Genomic DNA, 23,327 nt, shown 5'->3' on the forward strand with positions numbered 1-23,327 from the left:
TGCCAGTATTTTAATCGCACAGCATTTTTATAAATGTTTTAAGTAAATAATAATTTGAGTAGAAAATTGTCTTGAAATTAGAAAAAGTCCATAAAATCTCCCCTTAGTAAGTCAAACCATTATGTCTTCTGTGAAGTTACACGCGTTAACATGTTTTATTTTTATATTATAGAGGTTGTATTTTCTACCAAAAAAACTACTGCCAATTTGTTCATAGGTTGAAAATGCCGGTGCAAGTATTATTGTGTACTTTGAAACCTGTTGTGTGACTTTGCAATGACCAGCTTCCTTTAATCACTCTAATTATATTGTATTTTTTTTCATATTATACATATGTTTTCTTATAATTTAAATATTGCACTTTTTTTTGTTTGAACAAGATTCTAATTTACTCTAAATAGTTGAAGTAGAAATGTTCCTAAAATTTGGAAAACTTGTATGATATATTCGTTTTTTCTGGATGAAACGACATTGTAACTTTTACCTTTCACACAAACAGAGTCACTGACAGTGAGGAGTAACTGATTCCAGGTCACAATTAAGCCGAGTAAATCAAAGGGTTTTCTATTTTTTGTTCATATTTTATGACAGTAATTTCATTTGAAGCAGATACTTTTAAACCTCACCGACCTCCATTCTGTAAGCCCACATGCCATTGTCCCATTCTCATTTCTCATCACATCAGGAACTTCTGCATTGCAGTATGCAGCCACTTTAAAATCCAAAAAACAGAATAAAAATAATACCTTTAAACCGAATAGTAACTAAATTACACTTTTTTTTATTGAATCACTGTCAATTTCTGTGTTCTTGATACCTTCCTTTCTCCCTCTCCTCCATAATATATAGACCCTTCACCTCCCCACTTTCCAATACCCGTACTCCCTCTCCTTCTCTCTCTGCTTCTTCTTTCCTTTCCCAAGGATTCCCTCCTAACTTGGTGGGATCATCCAAAGTTTCAGTTGCTTCCACTCACCCACATTGCCATTTCCTGTTTCACTCCCACATGGAAAAGCTTATTTGCATCTCCCCTTTCCTCCTTCTTCTTCTGTCCCTTCCTTTCTCCTCTGCTGGCCACGACTATGGTCAAGCTCTCAGCAAGAGCCTTCTTTTCTTTGAAGCTCAGAGATCTGGCTACCTTCCCCACAACCAGAGAGTCACATGGAGAGCACATTCTGGTTTGCAAGATGGCAAAGCTAGCGGGGTAACTTCAACACATAAAAAACAATTTATTTATTTTATCTTGGTTTTCATTTTCTTTCGAAAGTTCTGGTTTTTATTGTTTCTGCAATTGTTGGTGAGAACTTGCAGGTGGATCTAGTTGGAGGGTACTATGATGCAGGGGACAATGTGAAGTTCGGGTTACCCATGGCGTTCACCGTTACGATGATGTCGTGGAGCATAATTGAATACGGCAAACAAATGGCTGCTAACGGTGAGCTTGGTCACGCCATGGAAGCAGTGAAGTGGGGTACAGACTACTTCATCAAAGCACACCCTCAGGCCAATGTTCTCTACGGAGAGGTATTGTTATTTCTTATTAAGGTTATTTTTTCCTTATTTTAAAATGTTTTGTTAGGAGTTGAATTTTAATGTTACATCATTGGAAGAATTGATTTACTATGATATCTTTTTCACGAGATTATGATTAAAAAATGTTGGTGTTATGGCTTTTTGACGATTAGGTGGGAGACGGAAACACTGACCATTACTGCTGGCAAAGGCCAGAGGACATGACCACGGACCGTCACGCTTACAAGATCGATCCGAGCAATCCCGGGTCGGATCTCGCCGGAGAAACCGCCGCCGCTATGGCCGCCGCATCCATCGTTTTCAGACGCTCTAACCCTGCTTATTCCCACGAACTTCTCAGTCATGCCTACCAGGTAACACACTCTACTAAATAAATTTTATTTATTTATATTTATTCATTATATCATGAGTGTAGTGTAGTGAAACACTGACGCGTGAGTTGTTGTTGAGAACAGCATTTGTTAGTGAAGTGAAACGGTTGGAGTTAATAGGCAGTTACACTTTTATGGCTCTTTTGTCAGAGTCGTTATTGCGACCAAGTTGGGCCGCGTAGGTTAGGGCGGCATTTGCACCAAAAAGCTACAAAAATTAAATCACAACATTGTCCCTTTCTTCTCCTAATTACTCATCCTATTATTAAATCAACTACCCATTTTAGTACTATATGAAATTTTATTTTATTTTATTTTTAAATACACTGTAAAATAAAATAAAAGTTCAAGTTTGTTCATTCATAAAAATTATTTATTTGGTTATTAAGCATCTCCGGAAAGCTACGTGTTCTTTTGTCTAAAAAAGCAGTGGAATGAATATAGTATCTAGAATTTGTGTGTGCTTTTTGTAAGCTTGTTAATTTTTTCCCACAACTTTTTCTTTAGTCACCCTTAATCTTCCTTTGTTGAGATTGTTCACTGCAATTTCTTTTTTCTTATAATATCTAAAGAGGTGTGAATGATTATTTTGACGACAAAAGTAAAATTTGTTTATAGATAACATTATCAATTCACCTACTGATCCTTTTAATGCATTCCCATTCTTTAACAATACCCTCTCTTTATTTTTGTTATTTGTAAACATATTGAGAATTAATAGTAAAGATTGTGGTCCAAAAATAAATTTGGTTGCTATGTCTAAATGGGAACATGGACAAGAAAGAAGAGTGGGGAAAGTCTGTGATGGATTGCACAAGGGACACTCTTACCCATGTGTACCCCGAAGGATCCTAACCTTCCCCTCAAAATGGTTTCACATCACACAAATATGAAACTTCGTTATTGCCATTATGCCATGTCACGTGCTCATAGTGTCGGTGCTATTTTCTGGTCAAATCACACTTTGCTACTTGTTTCCTATGTATTTACTTTACAACCACTGGGGTGTGATGTTATTAGGTCTTCAAATAAAATTAAATAAATCCAAATGTGTATTGGTTTTCTTTACCAGTACTATTTTCTCCTACCTTTTACTTTACTCTTTCACCAACTTCTCCATTCCGTTTCTGTTTGCTGTCACTGTTCCTCATAGGTGAAAAACATGTTGCATTTAATTATCCATTTATTAGAGTTGGGGTGATGAAGAGAGAAAGATGCCTCTAAAATTCTTATCTTAATAAGGCCCTTAAGTAAAACAAAATATGCTATTTTGGTCACAGATCTGAATCTGATGGCCCCTCTGGTATCTGCTATTTTAGTTGCATCTAATAAATGAAGATAACCAAGAGGTTGATTTAATAAATGTTTCACCAACTTAGCGTAACGTTAATTAATTCATTCATTGAATGAGAATAGTGGTAATGGATCCACTTTGCTCCATTCCATTTCCACCAGGACCTACTCAACTCACTCTCTTTGTCCTTGTTTTGTTCATTTTCAGTTGTTCGATTTTGCTGACAAATACAGAGGCAAATATGACAGCAGCATTACTGTTGCTCAGAAGTATTACAGATCAATCAGTGGCTACAATGTATGTTTATCTCTTTTAATTGTGTTCTCTGTATTAAATATGAACAAATTTAAAACTTTCCCATTGTAAATAAAAATAAAATTATTGGGTTCAATTAAAATTAAAATAAAAGATCAATTGTAAATAGGAGCAAACAAAAAGTAATAGTTGATTGAGTGTTGGTAATTGTTCGTACAGGATGAATTGCTCTGGGCTGCTGCTTGGTTGTATCAAGCATCTAACAATCAGTATTACTTGGATTACCTTGGAAGAAACGGTGATTCCATGGGTGGAACTGGTTGGAGCATGACTGAATTTGGTTGGGATGTCAAGTATGCTGGGGTTCAGACATTAGTTGCCAAGGTAATAATACTAATAATTCTTAAACTTATAATTCATTGTTAGCTTCTTTTATCAGACATTGGTGGTTAGTTAGCTAAGGAGCTTTCGTTGTTTCGTTGTTGTTTCCTTGCAGTTCTTGATGGAGGGTAAAGCTGCCCATCATGCACCAGTTTTCGAGAGATATCAGCAGAAGGCTGAATCTTTCATGTGTTCATGCCTTGGAAAGGGTTCTCGCAATGTTCAGAAGACTCCTGGTGGCCTCATCTTCCGTCAGAGATGGAATAACATGCAGTTTGTCACAAGTGCTTCATTTTTAGCCACTGTCTATGCTGACTACCTTACTTCATCTCGTACGAACTTGAGATGTAATTCAGGCAATGTTGCCCCGGCTGAACTTCTCTCCCTTGCAAAGTCTCAGGTAATTCAACTCCTGCATTTCAGTTCATATACGAGAAAGTAAGTTTTAAAGTATATCAGTGTGGTCTCAATACTTGACATGTGTAATCTTCAGGTGGACTACCTTCTTGGGAACAACCCAAGAGCAACTAGTTACATGGTGGGCTATGGAAACAACTTCCCACAAAGGGTTCATCACCGAGGTTCATCCATTGTTTCAATCAAGGCTAACCCTTCATTTGTCAGCTGCCGTGGAGGTTATGATACTTGGTTTAGCAGCAAAAAGAGTGACCCCAACCTACTCACTGGAGCTCTTGTTGGTGGACCTGATGCCTATGATGATTTTGCTGATGAAAGAGATAATTATGAGCAGACAGAGCCAGCAACCTATAACAATGCTCCTCTCATTGGTATTCTAGCACGTCTGAGTGGTCGCGGTGGCTATAACCAGCTTCTTCCAGGTATTGCCATCATTATTCTTACTTTGTGTCCTTTTCTGTTCACACTCTTGGTGATAATGTAGTAATCAGCTTTAGTTTCTTCCTTGTAGTTGTTCCCGCTCCTAAGCCTATTGCTGTCAAGCCTCAACCATCCCCCAATACCAAGACAACTCCATCTCCAGGTACTGTTTGGCTAGTCTTCACTAATTCACTTGCACGTTGTATATTGCTTAATTAACTGATAAATCTAACGGGAAATTCTTTTTCAGTTTCATGGTCCAGCCCAATTTCTATTGAACAGAAAGTTACTACCTCATGGGTTGCCAATGGAAAAACTTATTACAGATACTCAACAGTTGTGACAAACAAATCTAACAAGAGTCTCAATTCTCTCAATCTTTCAATCTCCAAGCTTTATGGTCCAATCTGGGGTCTCACAAAGTCTGGTGATTCCTACACATTCCCATCATGGCTCAGCTCCCTAGCAGCGGGCAAAAGCCTTGAATTTGTCTACATCCATTCCACTTCTCCAGCAGATGTCTCTGTGGCTAACTACGTGTTGGCATGATGGGGCTGAATTTGGTTTGAAGTGACATGAGAGTGGTTTACTGCTTTGTTGTGTAAGACTGTGTAGCCATACAAATGTGCAGTGAGGAAAGGGTCTTTACGTTTTTACTATTTTGGTGTCAAATCTTCTTCTTCTCTTGTGTATTTTTCATTTCAGTAGGTTAGATCAAAGTAGGTAGATTATATAAGATGGAAGGACCGGAGCAGAAAGGAGTGAAGAGACAAAAGGGCAGAGCTCATCCTCTTTCTCTCCGCTTTACAACTTATATACAGTGAGTGATACAAGACAGACAACGAAACAGGGTTGTTGAGAAGTTTTAAAAAAAATGAACTTCTCAATATTTGAGAGAAGAGTCATCACTTGTATTTTTCAACAGCTTTGGATGTCTTTTCTGTGTTTGATGTTGTAAGCTTTGCAGCATTTTGTACTCTCTACAGAGAAACAGTTTGTGCTATATATATATATATATTTATATATTATTATGTCCTTGTGCTGTGCTATTATTGCATATTTGGCTACTTCAAGTTTATGATTTTTAATTGAATGGTCGAAAACTAACAGATACTGTTTTATGTGATTCTGAATCTTAACTTTATATTATATGCTCAGTAATGTTAAATGTAAGAGTCACACTCAACCCTCAAAATGAGCGGCCAAGAAGAATTCTTCTGTGTGAAAAATGGCAGTCACTCACATCTTATCTCATATCATCCTCACAGTAAGGTTCCTTGTTCCTCAGGCAATTATTAGTAATCACTTGTGAGGAAAAAACACACTTTCAAATAATGATTGATCTTGCAATTAAAATTGTGTCAAAACCTCTTGGTGGCTTGTTCGGTGAATTATGGATACATGTTGATGCAAGATTAAATATACACTTAAAAGGAGACAAATAGAAACCTGAAAAATACAAGAACAGCTGAAAACCAAATTGTAACTTATAATGACCATAACATAACAACTTGGGATTTAATAGAAAACCTAGTCGAAGTTTCATTAACTAGGAAACTTCTTTCTGTTCTTAGAAGATGCTCTAATCTGAGGCAAATGTGAGGGACCATCTGTTTTTTATAAGCCCATGTGAGCTTCAGAGACAGACACAGGAGATAACAGCTAAGCTTTTGTGTAATACTTAAAATAAAACAATCAACAGTTAGTTATGAAACGATTGAAATCTGAAAAATGTTTATTTAGTTCGTTAAATTCCACAATCATACAAATAGGTGTAGAGTCAAATGAGGAAGTCTATTTTATTCCACTTTATTTTTATAAATATTTCTCTAATTTTAAAAGTTTTAGTGTGTTTGTTTAAACATTTTTTTTTTATAAATCAACTTTGAAAAAAGTTATATTTCTGATTATTTCAACTTTGAAAATAAGTTTTTTTTTATCAAGAACAAATGGGTACAAAAAATAGTCAAATCAATGGAGCGTGGAAATTTCAATTAATGTTTAGCAGAAAATTAAGAATTCTGTTTGGAATTTTATTTGTTTATAGACAACAAAAAACACTGGATTTTAACCCTGATGATTTGAATGTGCAATCCTTTGGGGTTGTGAAATGGCCAAAATACTCGAAGGTCAATTGATATGCAATCCTACTTTAATTTTTTTTCACTTTTCCTCTTCTTCATTTGTTGTGTTTGCGTCTGAGAGTTCATCTGACAGTGGCATTGTTCTCCTAAGAATCACCGCATCGCACTGTGCCAATATAGAATATGTTTGTTTTTGTGTTTTCTTTTTTCTAGTCGCTGATGTATGATTTCAGAATAATTGATCTAGAACGTGATTTGGTGTTATATAATTTCGGAATAATTGATCTATAACTTTATTAGATTGCACAATCTTAAACTCTTTATATTTTTTTTTACTTTATGGATTTCACACTTCGAAATATATAAAAAAAATTGTTTTTTTTTATAAATTAATACTAATAAAATTATTTGACATTTGGAAGAGACAAGACTAGACCATATGTAGTTCATCTCAGATTCTAGTTAAATAGAGACAAATGATGTCAATCCATAAAAAGAAAAAAGGGAATAAGTTACCCATGTTGATGCAAATGTTATCTGTCGTATGAGTAGTAATAATTTGTTAGCGTCCTTTCTAATATGTCCTTGCAATTTAGTTATGCTGACCACATTGTCTTACAACTCTGGGAGGATGAGGATTAAGACAAATTGAAATTGGTATTGCACAGATGTAACTTAGGTAAGTTTGGGATCTCTCATCCTCAAATTGAGTTCGCGTTTTATAACATCAGGCTATTGTCATTGTATAACATTAGTTATGAGATCGTTGATAAGAGTCTCATTTAAACTTTGAGGAAATGTGACACTACAACACCAACACTATTCATTTCTTAGTGGTTGAGATGAATCATGAGTGTGACAATGACTTCACATCCATCAACCTATGCAATTAGATACATGCGTTGGTTGAGATCAGTGTCACACCCATACATACTTATTGGGAATGGATGAAGAATGACCTTCTACATTGTCACGTCATTGTTCACATAATTCGGATGATGACAAGATACGACCCTAATCTCACAGCATGCTTGTCCTGTGAATAATTTCTCGTGCTGTGAATAATTTCTCGTGTTATATTTATTATTATTTCAACATGATTATTTGTTTTAATATTTTAAGTATAAGTGTCTAATGTCATTTGAATGTTCGGAATAGAAAATTGTATTAGGAACTCTAGAGTTCAGAAAGTATTTTCGAATCTAGAAAATATATTTCAAGCTCTATAATTCAGAAAAAGTAAATTATACTTTTCATAAAAAATAAGGAGGTGCAAGAAGAAGGTACGGAGGTGCAGGAATAAAGTGACACTGCTTCAGCCCAAAATGCACGACGAGGCCCGACAGAGTTTTTTTTTTTTTTGTTCTTCTGGGAAGAGAAGAAGAAGAATGAAGCTTCGTCTTCACCATCCTGATCTCGTTCCAGTTCTGGTCAAATCGACATCAAAGTGAGACTGGCGTAGTTTCAGTTGGTTTCATTTCAATAGTTTTATAACTGCCTCCAATTTCAGAAACCAGAGAAAGAGAGCGAACGGAATATGAAGAGCGAAAGCGAATTGGTTGGACTGTGCATAGAGGCAGCATGTGAGAGCAGAGAAAGCGTCGAAAAATGGCGGATGCAGAGGCGCAGTCTCGACCGCTTACCTTCTCCTGTCGCCGACGCTCTCCTCCGCCGCCTCATCTCCAGTGGTCTCCTCTACCCTTCCCTCCTCGAGTACTCTTACTCTCTCTATCCCTCATTTTCAACTCGATCATGTTCCATTCACGTTTCTAATTATTTTCATCCATGTTAGGGTTTTCAAACACAGCGCCGAAGAGGTTGACGTGAGGGACAACGGCACCGTGGACGCGGAGTGGATGGCGTATTTGGGAGCCTTTCGTAACTTGCGCTACTTGAACCTCGCGGATTGTCATCGAATCACCACTTCAGCTCTTTGGCCAATTGCAGGTGTCGTATCTATCTTCATTCTTCACCCTTACTCTTACTGTCACTGTTTACGAGCTGGCTCTGAGCATGATGCTTAATTGGTTTTAGGAATGACTAGTCTTCAGGAGTTGGATCTGTCTAGATGCTTCAAGGTCAATGATGCCGGAATTGCCCATCTTCTCTCCGTTCCTAATCTGGAGAAGTTGCGCATTTCAGAAACTGGCGTCACTGCCAAAGGAGTCAAGCTTCTTGCCTCTCTTGAAAACTTGTCTCTTCTTGACTTAGGTGGCTTGCCCGTAGATGATGTGTCGTTAACTTCGTTACAGGTATTGTAGTTCTCCTTTGATACTAGTGTATTCGATAATTAGTGCTATACCAGTCAGTGATTATACTACACCAATGTATGTTGAAATTGTAGTTTTTTTTTCCTTGTAATTGTATATAAAATTTGTTGTGTGTTGTGCCGCTAGATGAACATGATAATTAGGCACACTTCAAGAGTTGGATTTTGTTGGACGCTGTAATTGTGTCAATTCTGACGCTACTATTAATGGATCCAAACCTTTTTTTGTGGGTTTATACATACAGAGGGACATTGTTTGCTTCATCATTGATTCTTATTTCTAAGATTATTTTTGTTTATACCGTTGGTCTTCTTCTGCTTCTAAATCAGTAATAGCATCTTGCCAAAATCGTTATTTATTGCTTTCTATGCTGATTAGTTATGGTTTTGTATTTAATTGGGATTCAGTTTAGCACTGTTTTTCCATGATCTGGCTTTGGGCTATAATGGATTGCTGTATGCAGCATTTTGTTTGATGTCAGATGCTTGGAACACGCTTTTTTCCGAATGACTTGCTTGAATTCCCTATTAGACATTATTGTTTGTTTCAGTCGGTGGCTCAATGTATTGCGTTTTTGGAGTGTTCATGTTTTTATGTGTGTACACACTTGTGTGTGTTTGTTTGAGTTTGTGTTCTGTTCTCAAGTTGTAAAAATGTTCTTATATATGTGTGTATATATATATGTATATTTTTATGACCTTTACTGTTGTTTCACTTCACCCTCCTCCTAGGTACTGAAAAGGCTACAATATATTGATCTATGGGGTAGTAAAATATCAAATAAAGGTGCTGCTGTTCTCAATATGTTCTCAAAGTTGACTTATCTCAATCTTGGCTGGACCAGTGTCACAAAATTGCCTACATTATCATCTCTTGAATGCTTGGACATGAGTAACTGTACTATTGATTCTATACTTGAAGATGATAAATCTCCTTTGGCAAAGCTTATTTTTTCTGGGGCTACATTCCTGAATGAAGCTGAAGCCTTCTTGTATGCAAATACAAATCTCCTATCCTTTTTGGATGTAGCCCATACCAGCCTGAATAAATTCTTCTTCTTAAGTAAAATGAAAGTAATAGAACATCTCAATCTCAGCTCATGCATGATGGGGGACGATTCAGTTGAGATGGTTGCATGTGTTGGTGGTAACTTGAAAAGTCTGAATCTTAGTGGTACCAGGGTTACTTCTGCTGGATTAGGGATTTTAGCTGGACATGTTCCGAATCTTGAAACTCTATCATTATCTCAGACACCAGTGGATGACACTGCCATCTCATTTATCAGTATGATGCCTTCATTAAAGGATGTTGACCTGAGCAATACAAACATTAGAGGTATTTGATTTGTTGACATAGTTGTTGTTATTATGATTTATAAATTTGTGTGCATTACCTGTGGTGGCAGCTATAGGCTCTACTCTGGTTAAATCCTACCATTTCTTCAGCTTATTGGTTGATCCCTTTTACCATTGGGCTGCTCCTTACCATGAAACTTCTTTGCAAGAATAACCTGTCTTTGTTAATGTATTCATCATTCGTTTCCTTTACTGCATTTTTGGGGAAGAACAAAAGGATGTGTGCTTGCAGTATGTAGCTATTCGCACATGAGGCTGAATATTCTTTCTTCTGCTTTAGTATGTTTTGGATTAACATTTATTTATTTGCTGATCTTGAAGTTGATTTGAAACCCTAATAAGAGTAAATCTTATCTTTAATTATGCCAGATATTCAACATGTCCTGTTTGGTCTTTGTCAACATGTGTGGGACGACTGGTTAATTTCAAATGTTTTGTCTTTTAATCAAGTTACCTTGTAGAATCATGTGTCTTTTGTCTGTGCACACTAGATTTAAATAGCTATTTTCTGTCCTAGAAATCAAGGGTTGATATTATTAAGGAGCCATTTGTTTGAGAAAATGTTTTGTTTTCAATTTTAATCACAAAAAACCCTAAACCCTAAACCATTCACCTATTCCATAAGGCAAGTCAATGGGGCAATTGGAATAGCTATTTCCTAGGTTTTTAGTTGTGGAGGGAAAATGTGGGGAGATGTATGGTTATTTGTTACACAGAGAATTTGTGATTGCAAGGGGTGGCAGCATGTGATGGGGGTGAGGCTCGCTTGCGAATTTGGCCTTTACTTAGGCCTGAGAAGGTGTATCTTCCAGGAAGAGGAGCACCACTCCATTATTGTTTTAAACCAGTTTTGTTACTTGCATATAATTTCAATATTAAAAATCCCTCTGTTCTATTATAGTTATTGAACCTAAACGGTATTTAAGGCCTATTTGGTTCGAGGAAACCTTTTCTATTTTCACATATAGCTACCAAAATGTGACTTTATTTTCACTATATTTTTTGTTTTTGGAGATTTTTAAATAAACAGTGAAAATAAACAATTTTTGTCTTCATAATTTCGTAAACAAATATTTAAAAAAAAACAGGAAATAGAATGAATGTGATTTGACACTTTTGTAATTATTTGTGCGAAGTAGAACTGAAAGCGATTTTTTTTCTTAATCTTACATTGCCCTTAATTTCTCAAATAGAAAATGTCCTTAATTTCCTATCTTTGCCAATGGCTTAAATAATTGTTCAATTTGTTTCCAAGACTTCATTTTTACTGATTAAGCATTTAATGAAATGCTAGAGTGGATCATTTCGATTTAGCAAATTGTGATCTTCTTGTCCATTTTACTGTTCGAAATGTCTACATTTTGTTTGTATTATTGTATCTCTCTCATTTTGTTTATATCTCCATTTTCTGCTTCTAGTTTTAAAATTTTGTGTTTCATTCAGCTTACTACTTGTATTTACGACTTAGGTTTTCTACAACAAGGAAGGATTGATGTGGACTCCCCACTCTCCCTGATGGCTTTGCAAAATCTTAAATTAGAAAGGTTGAATTTGGAGCATACGCAAGTTAGGGATGAAGCTTTATACCCCTTGTCAAGCTTCCTAGAACTAAGATATTTATCACTTAGAAGTGCTTCACTTGCAGACGTCTCACTTTACTATTTATCGTCAATTCGTAAATTGACAAATCTTAGTGTTTGTGATGCGGTATTGACAAATTATGGGATTGATATATTTAAGGCTCCTGAAACTCTGAAAGTGCTGGACCTCCGAGGTTGTTGGCTCTTAACTGAAGACACTATCTTGTCATTCTGTAGACATCATCCACAAGTTGAAGTCAGACATGAACTGGGTACTGTATATCCTTTTAATCAAAATGGTCCTAATCATTCCTCTCCATCTCGATCAACTTCTAGGACTGTGCAAATGGCTAAGAAGAAAGATCAAGTTCCGGTATTTCCGTATCTTGCAGGTAATTGCTATTTACATTCTGATCTTTAAGTTTCTAGCTTTATATGACTATCTAATTTGATTTTCTTGATTTATTTTTACATAGACCAAAGATTAAAGTACAGCAGGGATGAGTTACTTATATTGCAGTTTGCGTCTTTGCCTCTTGCATCTAGTAGTGAGAGTGGCAATTCAATATTTGAGAAACAATTGGACTGAATGGATAATTCGCCTTCTATATAATTGTTTGCACTAATGGCATTGGTAATCTGTGTTCATTTTTCTTGTTTTTCGTAATCATTGCCAATTTTATAATATTACTTGCTTTGATTTTATTTTAAATTATGATATCATCCTCCTATTTATGCTGGGTATGCGCATTTTTGTTGCTTTGCAGGAAAGGGTATGTGAAATGAACAGAGAGGATTAATAGCCCAAGTTCGATGTAATTCCATTGTTCTCATTTCTCATTTCTCATTTCGAATGCACATGGTCAAAGCCGAATCATGTTTCTGATAGAAAAATCGAATGCGATGGTGAGCCTTGGTTCCAACTTACCGTGGCTTGCATGTAGATATGCAATGTGGATTAAGAAAGGTTTAGTGATATTATTGTGTGTTTTGGCTGACACGTGCCTTTTTTATTGGCGTGCAGCAGTGGACACATAGGATGTTGTGAAGGATTGCTTCTACTGAGTAGTTTTTGCAGGTTCCCAAGTATAGAAGAGTGTAGTCATCAGGATGATGTTGCTTCAGATAGATCATTACATATAATTTTCAATAACTCAATCGCTTTTTTATAGAATGTATTTTTTATAATTTTACTTTTGAACTACATTTACACATTTTCATGGTGTAATTAAAATAGTCAATATTTGTGTGTATGTATCTTAAATAATTTTATATTGATATAATTTTTTAAACACGGTCTAAATGATAGGAACAATCTAATTGAGTTTTAAGAATAGAATATCTAGTGTAAGAATAGAATACATACTTAACGTATATATACTGGTGTCGTAATTGGTCTAATTTATATAATGACGAAAATTATTATTTTTGTTGAAAGTAATTTAAAATCACTTAAATATTATGTAATAAGGAAAATCAGTTGATTTTTACTAAAATAAATATTTCACTTTGAAATTATTATTTAATTGATTTTAAGGAGAATTTATTGACGGAAAGGTTCTCAAAGTACATTTGTATACAAGTCTTTTTTTGCCAATCCTTCTAAATTAAATTTAACCAAATTATTTAGCAATGAAGTGGAATGCATGTGACTCTGAGCTCAAGAATTTGTATATACCCTTGTCGTGGTAGTCCACAGTTCTATTTTTTTGTTTCAGTTTTTACTGATACTTATTTTGCTGCAACACTTTGTGGATCGATTGCATCAACAAATTTTTTTATTGAATCCAATAGAATTTACAGACATGAAGTAGGAGAATTGCGGTTTCCACGAAAATACGAAACACAAGGTTAAGTGACTAAACCATTTATATGTACAGTAGAGGAAACTTGGACCATTTTTAACATTTGATGAAATTTTAACTCAAGAATTACAGTTGGATGTAGCTAGATTTAATAGTTTTTAATTGTATTCAATGGATAATTAAATTGCTACTTCTAATGTTTTTATGTATAATTTTCATACAGGATGAACCCTAAATTTATGTACAAATCAGCAAGAAATTAGAAGATATGGAAAATGAAGAAAGCCATAATTCTTAGAAGAATCGATCAGTTGATCACAATGAGCAACAGCAAACCCAAATTATAAGTAGTATCGACATAAAGGTTAGCAATTTTGAGCGAACTGGCTGGGCTGATATAAGCGTAGCAATCTCTAACCAAAGAGTAAAATTTTGCGGACTTATGTGTTTTCGTTAGTAAATCAATAAAAATAATAACAAATAAAGTTTTTAAAAGTTATATAATAATTTTATTATAACGGTGAATTATAAACATAATGATTATTTATTCTTATAAATCAAAACTTTAGAGAATAATAATTTAGTAATAGTGCAACAATTATACATCCAGGCAATAATAAAATAGTTGTAATGTAGACAGTGATAATATATTTATTATTTTTATTTTTTATTTTTTTTAACATTCATTTAGAATTGAAAAATTACTAATATATGAAGAGTAACATATAATTTACACACATCAATACTATGCATTAAAAAAAAGGTTATCCATGTAGGGATGTAATTAGGCAAGTAATCAAGTTTCATTAATTAGGTTATCGTATTATATTATTTTTTAATAAAATGTTATTTTGATTAGTTAAAATTGAGTAATTTTAAAAATCTAAAAATTGAAAAACATGGTAAGGAAATTGGTATCATCACCTCTTTGTTTCTCAATCATACAAAATTTCTTTTTTGATATTTGACAAAATATATATATATATATATATATATATATATATATATATATATATATATATATATATATATATGATAACATATAAGAATTTTTCTCAACTACACAAAAAGTCTGTTTGTTCCTTGACACCAAAACATTACGAACACAATTTAACTCAATTGTATTCTTATATATTATTGATTGAATTAATAAGACATTAAATCAATTTTTTACTTTTTCAATAAAACAAAAATAAAAAATTATTTAGTTGAAATAACGCATGTGTGAAAATTTATAACAATTTAAATACTATGTCCAATCAACTGAAGTAGATTTCCCTTCTTAAAATATCAACTATATATGTACTTTAACAATTCATTTAAACAAATTATAAGATACTTCTTCCATACCACTCGCCTAGGTATTAAAATCAAATCAGATTTAATAAAAATATTTTATTTCTGTTGTAAAAGTAAAAATTATTAAATAATATAATTTTTTAATTAAGATTCAATCCTTAAATTTAATTTTTTTATTGAGTATAATAGATTCAATTAATCATATATTGATTTATTCATATTCATTGCATGTGTTTTTTTTTAAGTTTGTGAATACATCTTATTTTAAATTTATATAAGATGTTACTTGAATATTTTAAATATACTATAATAATAATACATAACAAAATTTATTTATATTATCGATGCTAAAGATCATACTATTAAATTAGATAATGTTCACACTAGGATCAACTTGACATAAGCTCAGAATGGATGATCAAAATCATTGATTTGTTTATTTTTTTTCTTTTAATATATATCATTAAACTCTGCTCCATATTGTATAATAGGGCTCAATATGGAAATTTTTCATACTGAAAAAAAAACATTAACTATTATTCATTGTTAAGAAGAGAATAATTTAACAGTTTCAAATATAAATTTATCTATGTAAACATATTTTTGCACCTTATGATTGAGCAACTATCCATGCATATTATTTGCAATCTATATGAATAATAATCTACACAACCACGAAAAGGGAAAGCAAGTGCAATCACATGCATAAACTAAATTGTCTTTCTCACGTTCGCTCCCAAAGCATATCTTAGGCATTGGATTTGTTGGGTGTGTTCAGTGTTTTATACATCTCGTCAATGGTATTCTGTCAACAAAAAATTGTAGTCAATACTAAAGCAAATACCTAAATGTATTATACACTACCAAATTTTTTATTAAATATATACTAATTCTAGAGATAAAAAATAATTAATCACTATATTAACTAAATTAGATACTATTTTATAAATTAAAAATTTATTAATATTTAAAATAATTTTTATTATTAATAAATATAATGATTAATTATTTTTTCTTCATAATTTTATTTTTCCATAAAAATTAGAAAGATAATAAAGTAAGGAGAAAAGAAAACCATGATGCATTCTATTTCAAGTTCTATGATACTAAATAAAATCACAGACAATTTGTACCTGATAGTATTTAAGCAATTCAGGTCTTTTCTTCTTAAATGTCGGAGTCATAAGGCCACGTTCCATGTCAAATGGAACTGGGTCAAGATGAACAGCCTTAATAAACTCAAACCCTTTTAACTGTCAAAAACAAATAATTAGGATCGTATAAAGCTTCAACAAATCTATGTACCAACAAACACATATCACACTGAAAAATGATTTTTTGATCCATCCAAACTATTCAATTATAAGTATTTGCATTAACATAACATGCTAATTTTTTTAAAAAAAAAATCAGAAAATACATATCGATCAAAATGTAGATATTATCTTTTGCTTTAAAAACATATATTGCATGTTGACCAAGAATAAAAATTATATTTGTACTTCAAATTTATACTTAAAAATATATATTGTATAATATAAAGAATAGAGAAATGTCAATAAACCTTCTTATCCTTTGCAATCTTGACAAGCTCTCCGATTACGTAAGTTTTTGTTCTAGAATCTCCACAGAGAGAATCAAAGTCTGCAGTTATATTATTTTCTTCTGCCCATTGTTCAGTCGTTGGCTTGTGAAGGTTAACAATAGCAACTAGGTATGACTCAAAACTATTTCCATAAATCCATATCTGAAATAAAACCGCACAAAAGAATTAATATCAATATGATTCTATACATGCAATGAAAACAAACTGACATTAAAACTTTCATTTCTATATCTGCACTAAACCAAACCTTCTGATATCATTCACAAATCCTTCTGCTACAACAGTTTTTCAACATTTTGTAGGGCAAATAATTGAACAAAAAGACAAGTGTTCAGAGAACATACAGATTCAACAACAGAAGCTTGAACATAAATATTCTCCAGATGTTCAACAGCAACATATTCTCCTTGTGAAAGCTTAAATATATTTTTTTTCCTATCAACAATTTTCATGGCTCCATTAGGTTGCCACTCTCCAATATCCCCTGTTTAAATAGATCATTCATGAATAAAATGTGATGCAACTCTTGCAGTAGCAAATATTGATAAACTTAAACTGAAAAGGGGAGAAATGAACCTGTGTGGAACCATCCATTGGTCATAACCTCTTTGGTTAGGTCTTCACGTTTGTGGTACCCTGTGAACACAGTTTTTCCCCTCACACATATTTCTCCACTTGGTGTGCTTGCAAGTGCATCATATCCCATTTCAGGAATAGATTCTAAGCACACATCCACAAATGGTACAGGAGGCCCCACTGTACCAAGCATGTCCTTTTCGTTTGGTAATGACACAAAGGTTCCCGCACAGGTTTCAGTTAGACCTATTTTAATTTCAACACAAATGCATTAATAAGTCCATGTCTCACATTCACCTACATAGTTATAGCACAAGATGTTTTTTCCTCAATTTCCATGCATGTTTTTTCCTCTCCATTCAGAAAAACATATTATGGCATGAACAAGATCAGTCGAAATCAAACAAAAGCATACCATATCCTTGTAGGATATGAGCACAAGTGACCACCCGCAGAAAACCTTCCACATGTTTAGATAGAGGTGCTGCTCCAGATAAAATAATACGCACTCTTCCCCCTAAAGCTTGCTTTACCTGATCAAGTTACAAAATAGAATATATTAGTCAGCAATTTTCTTACGCTTGTTTTTCATAACAAAAGGGTAGGGAATTAAACTTAATAATGTTGCACACCTTATTAAATACAATTCTGTCAAATAGTGGAGATGCATCCTCATGACTTTTCCCTTTACTTATGTTACTCAACTTGCTAAAAAAAAAAAAAAAAATCTCATAATATTATGATTAATACAACTCACTACGGCAAAAAAAAAATTATTTATCATAATCTTACATGTCATGTTTTGACCATAGCAGTGACATACAAAAAGATAGCACTTACTATGAGTAGGCGAAATTGAACACTGTCTGCTTTATAAAGCCCCCTGTAGAAATCTTCTGTGTCAAACCTGTACATCAAATTGAATATTTTTAATACACTATTCTTTGTTTGCGAGGATAGGAAATACTATTCAAAAAGACTAACAACAGAAAAAGGAATTAACCAAAAAGACTACTCCTACAACTAACAAATATTTTAGAAAGTATGTCCTTCCTGATATCAAACAACACATGATTTTAGAAGAATCACTAAATTGTCAAAAACAGGAAAAACTTACCATTGTATACTCTATCAAGAACACGGGGAACTGCAACGAAAATGGTTGGCTTTAGCTCTGCAATGTCTTCTAGTAATAATTTGACATCCTGGAACCATTGCACAAATTGTGTTTACATATTATCAAAGGCAAAGTTTGAGTTTTCTCAGCATAAAGTTAAATCTAAAGTTTAACAATCATAACAAGCCTTCATTCAGTGATGAAATATTTGACATATACTCACTCCACGCCAGAAGCCTATTGAGGCACCGTGCATTATCATTGCCTCCTCAATGACCCTGTCAAAGATATGTGCAAGAGGAAGGTACGATAGGTATACATCTTTGTCATTCAACTGCAAGCATGAAAATATTCATTATCCTTTTAAAGGAAAACATTTTAAGAGAACTCAAATTAAAAGGCCAACACTAGCTTACTTTCTCATTGCAACTCTTCAGAACTTTATGGATCCCAGCTAAAAGTGTGATAATGCTTTCATTGGATATCAATACTCCCTTAGGGTCACCAGTAGTTCCGCTGGTGTACATTATTGTACATACATCACTTTTCTTTTTCACAGGAAGCTCAAAAGTCTGATCATGACCCTGTTCTAGACATCAAAAATTTGCATGAGGGTTGAGAAATACAACCGGTAAATATCATAGAACCTACAAAAACATTGCTTTCCTTGACCTATGCAAGTGCACCTACACTTTTTGAACTGGAAATGCAAAATAATGACAGACATAGGAATATAAGATCTTTTACTGTCTTTTAAGATCTGCAATTACTCTTGCACATTTCAATGAAATTTTACTGCTAAATAGTAAGAGAAAGGTTAATAATGCGTCAAGTGAATAACGCACCACTTTCAAAAAGTCATCCCATGAATACATGGTCAACCCAAACTTTTCAACTTCTTGCTTTTGTTCAGGGGTAACATCTCCAAAACTCACAATTGCTGCAAAATTAATAAATAAAGGTAATCACTTCTTTCCAAACATGTGGATATTTTGAGAATGAAAGTAGAGAATCAATAAAACACACTCTTGACATAGTTTGCTGCATTTGGAAATGCCTTCAACAGCTGAAAAGTTTCAACAACAAATATAAATAAGGCTTGCTAGTAATAGAAATTTGTATTACACAATTCTTAATCCCTCGAAATAATAATATAATAGATAATTTCAATACGCATTAACCTCAGGTATCTTCTTTTCTTCAACAAACGCAATTGAGACCTCTGCATGGCTTATAATAAATTCAACAGCACCAGCACCTAATAAATCATACATGGGAATCAAATGGCAGAACCCATTATAATTAACATTTGAAAAATACTAGAGGATGATAAATGTTCATGGTTAAAGAATCTATGAATATGGATTATTGATGTGTGTACAATGGTCAATGGGACATTTGTTTTCAATATAAACACTCTCCCCCTAAAGGACAGTTGTGTGAATAGTTGTGGATACATAAACAGTCATTCATCTTCCTCCAACAAATAATTAAATTGTTTAGATGAATGATCTTTGACAATATTGAATCTTGTGTACTAGCATGAAAACAAATTCAGTAGGTGGATGAATCAATGCATCACCATAGTGAAGAAACATGTTAAAGAAGCCTTGCACATACCCAAGGAATCATATAAAGGAACACAGAAAAGTCCATGAGCATTGCAGGCCTGCAATTACGTTGCAACGTGTCAGAAAATATTGCGAAGATATACGCTAGCTACTTTAGCAACACTATAAATGGCACCTTGTAATTTAGAACACTGAATAATATAAACATAAGCCATTCTTCAATAGATGAAAGTCGAGAAACAAAGTTTGAATAAAAAAATTGGCTTGTTCTCCTTCATTCAAATCATAATAAACCAACAACACTAATCACATCAACAATGCAATAAAAAGTATGCAATGAAGAAAACAAAACAAAGATCAAAATATAAAATCAATAGAAATCTTTTCGTTACAGTATTAGTAGAAAGAACATTTATGTGGAGCAAGTCAAAATGAGTTTTACCTCCATGCTCATAATCCATTTTGGGCTATTGGCACCATAAATACCACATTTGACTCCCTGAAAATAGGCATTGTGAGAAGGTACTTGATTACATAAAACAATAAAATGTTGAGAGACTTTCTACCAAGCTATTAAAGACATCAAAGAGAATCATCTATCAAACACATAAATATTGATCGCAATTAAGATAACAAGTTAGTAACACTGGTGAGAATCCAAAATATGGGAGTAAAACATTAAAATGCTAAAACAAGTTGCAGCAAAAGATTTTCATTTTTTGTTGAAAGGAAATAAGTATATGTGACTTTACCTCCCCATAACCACAAGCACGAATGGAATTTCCAACCTTGACCACCATGTCGTACACCTCTTTGTAAGTTTGCCACTTGAAATTGCCAGGCTACAAAAGTGTGTGACAAAAGTGATAACACATTTTCACACTGACAAAAACAATAACAATGACAAAAGTGAAACAGAAAAACAGAGCTTACTTTCCCATCCACAATTTCACGAACACCAAGCATTGGGTTTGTAGGATATTTCTCGACCGACATCCTATACAAACACAAACAGTTAGAAACAATAATCTCTTACTAAATGTAAGTCTCATCCCCTCTAACTAAAGCTGAATACATTAGAGAAACCTCCATTCACCAATTGCTCCAGAAATATATATAATATTAGTGTAAAGATCTTTACACAGTCAGTACATTATAATTATTATAAAACCAACAAATTTACCATGCTATCTTCTTTTTAACCTTAAAAAAATCAATTGAAACACAGGGAACATTGTGTGGACGTGTAACATATAACATATGGTGAGTTGATTGTCATGGCTGGTGTCGTGTTAACTTATTCTGTTATATTTCACCAATATCCTCCTCCAAATGTCCCTCAAACACCAATGTGACACTTTTTTATTAAGAGATTCGAATTTTTGTTCCTCTCTTTTTACAAGATACTAGTCTTTTTCACCATATTCAGATCCGAACTGGTATATGCATGTTACATTATGCATCATTAAGGTAAATAACAAGATTAATCAGTTATGATTGGGGACATTGTGCATGAAAAAAAAGTAGTGTATACCTAAAAATATCCCAGCATGTATCAAGACCTTCTACGGAAGGAGGAATTGGATCATTGCAGAAAACGCTACGGTAGACAGGACCCATAGATGGCCTTTCTTCTGTGGCCTCAGTGGCTTTCTCCACTTCTACGATTAACCTTTTTTCTGCCATCCCTCAATCAACAAAGAGAGAACAAGTTGCTTCTCTTTTCTCTCTTCTCTCTTCAACCTTCTGAATTCTAACCTTAATTAAAACCTGTTATGCCAAAGACAGTTTTGATTGGTCAACCATTTCAGATCACTACACACTTTTTTCTCGCTTAACTAGCTAGTTAGTTACTCATTTTCATCTATTCTCTCTTCTTATCCTTTTCTTTCTATTTTTTAATTTCTCAATTACATCTACTCTTTTTTTTTTTTTTTCTCTCTTGATTTTTTCGGACATAAATTGCAGAAAGAGATTCATTCTTACTTACCCTTGTACATCATTCAAAATTATTTCTGTTATGACTTTTAGGATAATTAATAAAAGGTAAATCATACAAAATTATTTCTGTTATGACTTGGGTCAGAAGCAAAGTGAAGAAGAATACATTTTTATATTCTTATGTATTGTTTAATTTTGAAAGGAGTTTAAATTAAGAAAAACCAACTTTATAAATTATTTGTTACTAATTTAAGAGATAGAAAAATATTAAATATTTTTTTCATAACGAAATTGATTTTTTTTAATTTAAATTTTAAACCTACTAATAAGAAAACTATTTAAAATCATGTTAAAGAATACAATAATTTTTTTTTATTTCAAATATGAAGAAAAAAAAATTAAAAAAAATACATTAACGTAACGAAAGGTTTATTTTAAAAAAAAAATACTACTTTTGTGTATAGGTGGGAGAAAATAAAGATTTACTCTGGAAAATGTAAATATTTATGTTGCATAAATGTTTTTTATTTCAAATTATTTTACATTAAAGTTCTGTTTGATTAGCTCTGAAAAATAAATTATTTTGATAATCATTTATAAATATTTAAATACTTTTATCTCCAATATTACATGTATCGGATTATTACATATTTAAACAGCTTCCACCATTATATAATACTTATTTTTTGTTTATCATTAAATATTCTTATGCAATCCAAGGTTCTCAAATGTAAAGAGAAGTTGCACTTATTTTTCCTATTAAATGAAACTCATCTTTTAGTTGAGACAAAATCACATTTGCACTTTTTTCAAATTTAATATATGTTTATTCTCCGCGTATTTTTTTTAATAAATACTGTTTTATTTTATATTTTAATAAAGTCACGTCCAAAAAAAAGAAAATATTAAGTATCAATTAATTTAAAGAAAAAAATAATCAATTATTATATTAATTAAATTAAGTATTATTTTTTAAATTAAAAAATTATTGATATTTAAAGTTATTTTTATTATTAATAATATAAAATAGTTTTTAGATTGATATTTAATCTTAACTTTCAATTAGAATAATTAAAATATAAAGTAATTAGTAGTTAAAACTTATACAACTAATATTACATATTAATCTAAAAACTACTTTATAATTTTTCATTAATAATAGAAATTATTTTAAATATTAATAATTATTTTAATTTATAAAATAGTATATAATTTAGTTATAGGAAAGATAAATATTTATTTTAAAATAAATAGTGTGTAAAATTCATTTTGTTATTCTAAAGTTAGAAGAAATATAAGTGTTATTTAATAAAATCTAATGAAAAGGTAAATGTAGTTTTTTCTTTTTATTCACAACTAAAATTAATAAAATTCTTTCTGAATGGTTATAACAAAGAAAAATCACAATTTCATAGGAATGAAAAAGAATTTAAACGCTAACTATTTTTAAAC

At 32.6% G+C, this 23,327-nt stretch overlaps 3 protein-coding genes across 6 annotated transcripts; 2 read left to right on the top strand and 1 right to left on the bottom strand.

Annotated features, from left to right (window-relative positions):
• The first annotated feature begins 641 nt into the window (after positions 1 to 641).
• On the top strand, positions 642 to 5,706 carry LOC137812720 (endoglucanase 6). The gene is made up of 9 exons (XM_068614892.1): positions 642 to 1,204; positions 1,312 to 1,524; positions 1,686 to 1,886; positions 3,406 to 3,495; positions 3,673 to 3,837; positions 3,950 to 4,234; positions 4,328 to 4,673; positions 4,763 to 4,834; positions 4,922 to 5,706. The coding sequence occupies exons 1-9, from the start codon at positions 1,007 to 1,009 to the stop codon at positions 5,218 to 5,220; spliced, it is 1,869 nt and encodes a 622-aa protein (XP_068470993.1). The 5' UTR covers positions 642 to 1,006; the 3' UTR covers positions 5,221 to 5,706.
• A 2,378-nt stretch (positions 5,707 to 8,084) lies between these two features.
• On the top strand, positions 8,085 to 13,252 carry LOC137812723 (F-box/LRR-repeat protein 3). Of its 4 annotated transcripts, XM_068614895.1 has the most exons (9): positions 8,085 to 8,202; positions 8,266 to 8,468; positions 8,548 to 8,702; positions 8,790 to 9,007; positions 9,757 to 10,360; positions 11,849 to 12,352; positions 12,437 to 12,594; positions 12,728 to 12,866; positions 12,988 to 13,252. In XM_068614895.1, exons 2-7 carry the CDS (start codon positions 8,293 to 8,295, stop codon positions 12,547 to 12,549), a joined length of 1,770 nt encoding a protein of 589 aa, XP_068470996.1. In that variant the 5' UTR covers positions 8,085 to 8,202; positions 8,266 to 8,292; the 3' UTR covers positions 12,550 to 12,594; positions 12,728 to 12,866; positions 12,988 to 13,252. The 4 variants fall into 4 exon arrangements, with proteins under 4 accessions (XP_068470996.1, XP_068470995.1, XP_068470997.1 ...); XM_068614894.1 differs by having other exon boundaries at positions 8,085 to 8,468; positions 12,985 to 13,252; XM_068614896.1 differs by lacking the exon at positions 12,437 to 12,594 and having other exon boundaries at positions 8,086 to 8,202; positions 12,985 to 13,211.
• A 2,428-nt stretch (positions 13,253 to 15,680) lies between these two features.
• On the bottom strand, positions 15,681 to 21,756 carry LOC137812721 (long chain acyl-CoA synthetase 4-like). The gene is made up of 19 exons (XM_068614893.1): positions 21,469 to 21,756; positions 20,868 to 20,931; positions 20,687 to 20,776; positions 20,377 to 20,433; positions 19,984 to 20,032; positions 19,545 to 19,621; positions 19,390 to 19,429; positions 19,209 to 19,303; positions 18,780 to 18,947; positions 18,587 to 18,697; positions 18,364 to 18,451; positions 18,087 to 18,153; positions 17,879 to 17,954; positions 17,662 to 17,779; positions 17,247 to 17,492; positions 17,015 to 17,154; positions 16,629 to 16,811; positions 16,198 to 16,317; positions 15,681 to 15,869 (listed from the first exon to the last, which is right to left on the bottom strand). The coding sequence occupies exons 1-19, from the start codon at positions 21,618 to 21,620 to the stop codon at positions 15,813 to 15,815; spliced, it is 1,998 nt and encodes a 665-aa protein (XP_068470994.1). The 5' UTR covers positions 21,621 to 21,756; the 3' UTR covers positions 15,681 to 15,812.
• Positions 21,757 to 23,327: the final 1,571 nt, after the last annotated feature.

This window comes from Phaseolus vulgaris, chromosome 2 (genome assembly GCF_000499845.2).
Source record: "Phaseolus vulgaris cultivar G19833 chromosome 2, P. vulgaris v2.0, whole genome shotgun sequence".
Lineage (NCBI taxonomy): Eukaryota > Viridiplantae > Streptophyta > Magnoliopsida > Fabales > Fabaceae > Phaseolus > Phaseolus vulgaris.

Coding starts and splice junctions, on each gene's coding strand:
- LOC137812720 (XM_068614892.1), top strand. CDS start 1,007: ATGGAAAAGCTTATTTGCATCTCCCCTTTCCTCCTTCTTCTTCTGTCC. Junction 1,205..1,311: donor AAGATGGCAAAGCTAGCGGG/GTAACTTCAACA, acceptor GAGAACTTGCAG/GTGGATCTAGTTGGAGGGTA. Junction 3,838..3,949: donor TTCAGACATTAGTTGCCAAG/GTAATAATACTA, acceptor GTTTCCTTGCAG/TTCTTGATGGAGGGTAAAGC.
- LOC137812723 (XM_068614894.1), top strand. CDS start 8,293: ATGAAGAGCGAAAGCGAATTGGTTGGACTGTGCATAGAGGCAGCATGT. Junction 8,469..8,547: donor CTCTACCCTTCCCTCCTCGA/GTACTCTTACTC, acceptor CATCCATGTTAG/GGTTTTCAAACACAGCGCCG. Junction 8,703..8,789: donor AGCTCTTTGGCCAATTGCAG/GTGTCGTATCTA, acceptor AATTGGTTTTAG/GAATGACTAGTCTTCAGGAG.
- LOC137812721 (XM_068614893.1), bottom strand. CDS start 21,620: ATGGCAGAAAAAAGGTTAATCGTAGAAGTGGAGAAAGCCACTGAGGCC. Junction 17,780..17,878: donor ACAGAATTGTATTTAATAAG/GTGTGCAACATT, acceptor TAACTTGATCAG/GTAAAGCAAGCTTTAGGGGG. Junction 15,870..16,197: donor AATTGCTTAAATACTATCAG/GTACAAATTGTC, acceptor TTTTGTTGACAG/AATACCATTGACGAGATGTA.